Source organism: Acinonyx jubatus, chromosome D1 (genome assembly GCF_027475565.1).
Source record: "Acinonyx jubatus isolate Ajub_Pintada_27869175 chromosome D1, VMU_Ajub_asm_v1.0, whole genome shotgun sequence".
Lineage (NCBI taxonomy): Eukaryota > Metazoa > Chordata > Mammalia > Carnivora > Felidae > Acinonyx > Acinonyx jubatus.
The window spans coordinates 75,287,901-75,294,753 of NC_069390.1; the positions used below are offsets into that span (position 1 = coordinate 75,287,901).

At 41.9% G+C, this 6,853-nt stretch overlaps 1 protein-coding gene across 1 annotated transcript in view; it reads right to left on the reverse strand.

The window, feature by feature from the left end:
* Nucleotides 1-6,423, reverse strand: part of SESN3 (sestrin 3) — a 71,903-nt gene extending 65,480 nt beyond the window's left edge. Inside the window, exon 1 of the mRNA XM_027040062.2 lies at nucleotides 6,065-6,423. Coding sequence (XP_026895863.1) covers nucleotides 6,065-6,142 — 78 coding nt within the window. The 5' untranslated portion in view covers nucleotides 6,143-6,423. The remainder of the gene's footprint in view (nucleotides 1-6,064) is intronic.
* Between the last annotated feature and the right edge of the window lie 430 nt (nucleotides 6,424-6,853).

Below are 6,853 nucleotides of genomic sequence, written 5' to 3' on the forward strand. Positions count from 1 at the left end.
TCTGATTCTTTCTTGTCTCTTCTTTGGTTGCTTCTCCCACATGTCTCATATTTCAAGAAAAAAAGGCTAACCCGGCTACTCAGAGCCTTTCTTTCCTTTTCAGCCCCAAACAAACCAATTAGAGCACAATGGACATAATCTTTGGATCTGACCATTCTTCAGTCATTGTGTAGAACTTAGGAGAATATTCCTTCAGAGCCAGAGATGTGTGTTTTCCCCCTCCCTGGTTTCTGCCAGATGCTCACAAAAAGTAAAGATCACTTCTAGTCAGCCTCAGTCTCACTATGGTAGTAGAGAAGCTTTTAGAATGTCACTGAAAAGGTGCCAGGCAGCATATGTAAGTCATCCCCACACAAAATAGAGGTGATGAGATGGCCTTATCCACATTTTCTGTCAGTGGTATTAGCCTCTTATTTTCCCCCATAGACTCCTGAGAATTACATTTATATGTACCATACATTTATATGAACTCTGACTCAGCAGTTCTCAAATGTTTTGGTCTCAGAATTCCTTCACTCTTAAAAATTACTGAGAATGCCGAACAGCTTTTGTTGACGTGTGGGTTATAACTGTCAATATTTACTGTATTAGAAGTTAAAACTGAGAAAATGTTAAATGTTAGTTCCCTTAAAATAATAAAACCATTACATGTTAACATAAGGCACGTATTTTTATGAAAATAACTTTATTTTCCAAAACAAAAAAACAGCGAGCAGAGTGACATTTACGTTTGTGCAAATCTCTTTAGTGTCTGTTTAATATAAGACAGCTGAATTTCATGGCTGATTCTGCATGCAATCTGTTGCAATGTTTTGACTGAAGTATGTGAGGAAAATCTGGCCTGACACAGATAAGAAGTTGAGAAATGCAAGAGTTAACTGTGAGTCGTCTTCTTTGATAGCACACCAAAACTCCACAAGCAGAGCTCCTTGTTAGTTACAATGTGGGATCTGAAACCCTATCAGTAAACTTAACTTTCTATACCCTCATATAGGAAAATCCATTCGTCTAGCTTGCACTTTTAATGGCTCTATTACCCAGGCATGATGTTGATAAATATTTGCTCCAAAATACGAAAAGCGATCCTGAAAATTCAGGAACACCTGACAACATTCATTTCTAGGAATAAAAAGAATGGTCAGACGGAGAGTTTGTGGGGACCTACAGGCACTCACAGAGGCGGAGGCTGGAAGTGAGGACACTCCCTGGCAGCTTCAATACTGCAGGGGACAATTAGAATACAGTTTTATTATAGAAGCAGTTCTAAGAATTAAATGGACTTTTTATGACAGAGGTCATGGCACTTAAATTTTCTGTTTGTGAGAAACAGCTGACATCATGTGAAAGCACTCTAAAAACTGTGAAAGTCTAGGCAAACTGAAGTTATAACCCAATAGTTTCAAAAGGGAAAAAAAGGGAGAAGGGAGAAGATGAAAAGACTAAGACACCTTTACTCCCGTAACTCTTCTCCTAAATTAGAATTATTAAACATTCTTTGCTTAACCCAGCTGGATTTTCCCCAGCTTGTATTAAATATGATCATCTCTGACTCGTAGTCTTTTCAAACTAAATGCTAATTCCCCTCATCTGCTGAAGTGCCCAAAAGGCAATTTCATTTTATTTAATTATTGGAAAAAATGAAAGCAGCGCTCACCGGCTCGCTCTGTTTAAGAGGGGGTGGGGTAGGTACAAATAGAAATATGCAAATCAAAAATCAGTATGTTGCAGAGTATCTTTACTTCTCATTTATAGACCATAATTAAAAAGGACGGAAAAGTGAAGACTAACCAAATCACTCAGTATGTATTGAAATAGATTGCCACGACTCACAAAGGACTACAGTCTTCTGGGAACATGTTTTTCTTAGATTTATAGTTGTACTTTATGGTTTACAAAGTACTCGAACGCACATTACCTCTCCTGAGCTACCCAGCAACCCCTAAGTCAAGTAGAGATTATCTACATTTTGCAGAGGAAGCTAGCCTTCCAGGAATTTAATTTGCCCCACATTACAAGACCTACCTATGAGTACATCTTGTGGCTTCCAGCATCACTACTTTAGCAGTTATGTTTTGGCAGTTTACTTATTGGGTGGTGGGGAGGTGGGGAGGTGGGAGAAAGCAGCAGAATCCCTTTAACAAATGAACTTTCAATTGAAACTGAACTATGAAACGTATAAACATACAAAACAATGGATTTTAATATGCTTCAGCTATAAAGTAACAACTAGTGATAACAATACCTTTGCGTTCTCACAAGTAAGAGTATGAACACATATTTGCAGGGAGGATTTTTTTTTTTTTTTGAAGGCCAAAGCCTTCGTAATCAATGACAATCTTTCCTATCAATATCATATTAACAAAAAAGTTCAAATACGTGCACAAAGGTAGCGGAACAAGTTTTAATTCAAGGCCTGCACAAGAATAATCCTGTAACAAAAGATAACTTTGATAACAACTTGTTAAAATTTGGGAAGACATATTTTTGGGTAGCTGTATTTTTAAGTTCTAACTTAAAAATAATTTTAAAGGTACAGAAAAATGTAATCCAACTCATGCATTTATGAACACTGATGCCTCTTAGGGCTCCCTGAAAAGCAGTGTGAAAACCACTGCATAATGGTTTGCTGTCATAAATTCACTGCTTAATCTCCACCTAGTTCAGTTAAGATAAAATAAAAACTGTTATTTTTTTATCAAAAATATATATGCAAGAAACCAGATTAACCGAGGTAGACTATAGCTACTAAATCAGTCAAAGCGATTATATTCTATTGGTTGGACCTGAAAAAATTGCTATTAATTGACAATTTTAATTATAAAAGTGGTTCATATGGTTCCATCTAATAGTCCCCATTTTATTTTCGGTCTTCTCACTTAAAAACCCACCAAAAGCTGTCAAAATAAGTGGTTATATAAACAAAGCAGAAAAATGTAATAACCAATAAAGATCTATCACTAGAACTACCTAAACACATGAAGAATTTTCAAATGTTAAATCTTCCAACTTACATGCAGTTCCACTCACCTCGGTAGCACTAGCTGCTCAATACTCAAAAAAACATTGTCATATGCCCCCTTTTATTCATCAGAAAATGAGTGGACTGACAGTTACCTACCTTAATGCAGTTTGGTACTTCGCTTTAAAATTTATCTAGGCGTCACTGGAATTTCTTCAAGTAAAGTGTATGACACTTCAAGACTCATTAACTTTCCCAAAGTAAGTAGAAGCAATTCCTCTTTTATTAGAAGCTTTATTGAATTGTTTCACTGATAACAGAGCAAGTTCAACTTTATATAGAGTTATAGATGGGAGGATAGTTTTTTGTTTGCTCATTTGTTCTCCTATCTGGGAAATATATTGTTGTTCCTGACCTAAGATACCAAATTAGGTATATTCAATATTTTAAAAAGTGTTTCTACTTTTGATGGCCCTGAATCCAAATTGTAAAGGCACTTCTAATTATAAATGTTGACTCTCATATAATATACAGCTCAATTTTCAGACATCGGGTTAAATAAACCAAGTTATTCCATTTGAAGAATCCAGTTCCTTTTGAAGTTCCCCCCAAACTCAACACATTGCAACAGATTAAGCTACATAAAGATATAGCTTCATGCCACATAAAAGGTGACTCTTTCCCCATCATTAATGAGGATTATAACAGCAAAGAGTAATATACCCGAGCTTCATTCCTCATTATGGACTACGCTGAACTAAAATTCAGTATGCTGTGACTCACTTGGTTAGTACTGAACACTTTATTAAGTAGAAAACACAAGATCAATTCAAAGAATCGCATTTTGAGAGTTACAGATGAATTTTAAAGTCATATACTTTCTAGCAAAAAGAAAATCATCTATTAGAAATAAACTCTTCCCTGCTATTTTTAGAATGACAAAGAATTTAAAATGCTGAGCACTTGATCTCTTTTAAGAGCACTGAAGAATAGCACTCTTTAAAGCTACAAATGTTGCCAAGTCATGTCATAACTGGCTCAAACAATCCCATTTCCATCTAAAGTTATTTCATGCTACTGCATGAATCAATATTAAATACCTTGGAGTTACTAAAAACTGGAATACTGGCAGAGGTACATAGCAATTATAAAATATGAAAATGGTGAATATCCATTTTCCATATACCTCTTTCTTTTAATAATGACTAGAAATGAGGATGTTCTTTCTAGGTAAATAGAAATAGTTTCTCAAAAGCTAAGAGGAAAATATAAAGAATGCTAGCAAAGTGTGATGGATCCATAACCATGGTTCTCCTAAAAGAAAAACTAGATTTTGAAGCCTAATATCACCTCCAAACAAATTTATTAGCGTACCAAATTGCCAGAGGCATTAAAAAAAGTCAAAGTCAATATAGTTCCTTATTCAGTCAAAAAAAAAATAACTAACTGTTATTTTAACCAGGCTTGTGTTTAAGCAAATGTGTCTCAACAATGTGTTTTGTGTTAAAAACATAACTAACCACTTTTGAAGTTAGCAAATAATAATTTTTTTAAAGCTAGGTTCCAATGACATCTAACCCTGAAGTGAAAGAGTTAACATTCAACTAAGCTGATCTGCACTTCTGATCCATTACATTTCTCACAAGCTGCCCTACAATGAGCTGAGCAAGTATCAACTGTAATTCGATCCCAGAGTTTATGGAAAAAAATAACTGCACATACTCAACATGCACATTTAATAAAAATCTGTTTCAAGAGAAACATATCCAATAAATACAATTTAAGCCATATTTAACTGTTCGATTAACTTCAAATCTAAAATCTCTTTGCTTTCTTCATGATCTCAAATAAAATAGTGGAGGGGGGGGAAGCAGCAGCCCTACTGCAGGGAAAAGAGGCTTGAAAAACAACTTTGATTGGCACTTGGCCTGACCCACAGAGGAAGAAAAACAGTTTTTGGACAAAGAGCGCAAATATTTGAGCTTGCTTACTTATATGCTTTCTTTATATTTTTAATATATAAATAACAATCCCAATTGAACTGTATTTGGGGAAATTGACTAAAAACGGTGCCGTATTCATCCTAGTCTTTCAGTCCCGATGTATTTGCACAGCTCAGCAATTTTAATTCATTTGTACTGGACAAACAGAAGCACCCCAACTAACGTTTCCACTTGATGAAATGTAATAATAGAGTTTGGAGAAAAATAAACTGATCATAATATTACCCAGTGGAGGCTGTTAAAGTCTGATTAAAAGCTTTTCTCGTTCTAAAGCAACATCTTTTCACTTCCCTCCCCCAACCCCTCAACGGAGTGATTAAGCCAAGTAAACTAAACAATTCTGGAGTAAACTTTCTATCAGTCACTCTGGAGTAATAAACTGATTGTACTTCTGATTTTTCTGGACCTACAAAGGGCGGCGGGGGGGGGGTGCTGCTAAGGAGTGATAACCTACGTCCACCTCCGTCTCCTCCTCCCCCAACCCCAAAGGAACTGTAAGGTCGAACAGCATTTCCCATGGGCATAAAGTTCAAGCTGCTTTACCAGTTCTTTTCAACACTGAACTACAGACACAAGACTACCGTCAAAAGAATGTAAAAAGGGGGGGGGGTATTAAGGGAGAGCAGGCAAGGAAGGCAGAAGCGACCGAATAAACAAAAACAATCCCCGCCGAGAGTTAGCCACAGCAAAGACGCAGCCAGGTTCCTCAAGCCCAGACCAGGCTGTTCAGATTTCACACCGACCTCCATCAACAGCACCGGGAGGAGGATCGAACCGCTCCCCCCCTCCCTCCGCCCGCGGAGCAGGCCGGAGGTGGCAAGGCAGGGAGGTGAGCCGAAAAAGACTACCGGCAGCAAAAAGAAAATCGGAAGAAAAAAAAAATCCCCAACCCCTCGGGACTAGCATCTGTCCCGGCGGAGATAAAAAGCAGCAGTGCAAACCTCCACCCTCAACCCACGCCCCCTTCTTCGGTCTCGGCGTGGGGAAGGTGCCCCGGGATGGCTTTGAGCCTCGCCCCAACAGTGCGCCCCCGGGCCGAGCTGCCCGAGCCCCGCCGGCAGGAAGCGCCCCTCTCGGGCTGGACCCCAGGCCGAGCCCGTACCTTCCGCAGCACTTTCCGGCAGTTGGTACAGAGCAGGTAGTTGGCGGCGGCCGACGGGCTGCTGCCGCCCCGGTTCATCTTGGCTGCGGGCGCCGAGGGCGAAGACGGACGGCGGGCCGGGGCTGGGTATCACTGCGGCCGCCCGCGCCGCTGCGGGGCCGGGGCCGGACCGTCCCCCTGCCGCCGGCCGCGCTTCAGCCTCAGACTCCCCCGGGCGAGATGTCGGGATGGCAGGCGCCGGCCCGAGAGTGAACGGCGCTGACCGAGGCGACCACCGCGGCGGCTGCCGAAGCGCCGGCGGAGACGGCGGCGGCTGCTCCTCACCGGCCCGTTGTTCCTCCCGCCCCCATCCTCCAGACCCCCGCCCCCGCCAGGCTAGGACGAGCAGCCGCCACCGCTGCCGCCGCCTCCGCCGCCGCCGCAGCGCCTCAGTGCAGCCCCGCCCCCGCCTCCCCACCACCTTCACCACCTCCACGCTCCGGTACCGCCCCCTCCCGCCATTCGGACAGCCCCGGCCACGCCCCTGGGCCGCTAGCCCGCAGCCAATGAGCAACTAGAGCCCGGTTGGGAGCTGCGCCGGCCAATCACAGACGCCGAGGACGCCTTGAATCTCCGGGCAAGTTAAGTTTATCTCCGAGGCTTGGAACTGGAGAGAGATGGCGGGTTAGTTAGGTAGTGGGGTGGGTGGGAATACAGCTTGTGCGGTCCGCCAATAGGAGGAAGAGGGTGTGTCGGATGCAAATTATCCCTGGAGGCCCGGCCCCTCCCCCGAAGACTGGCCACGCCCCC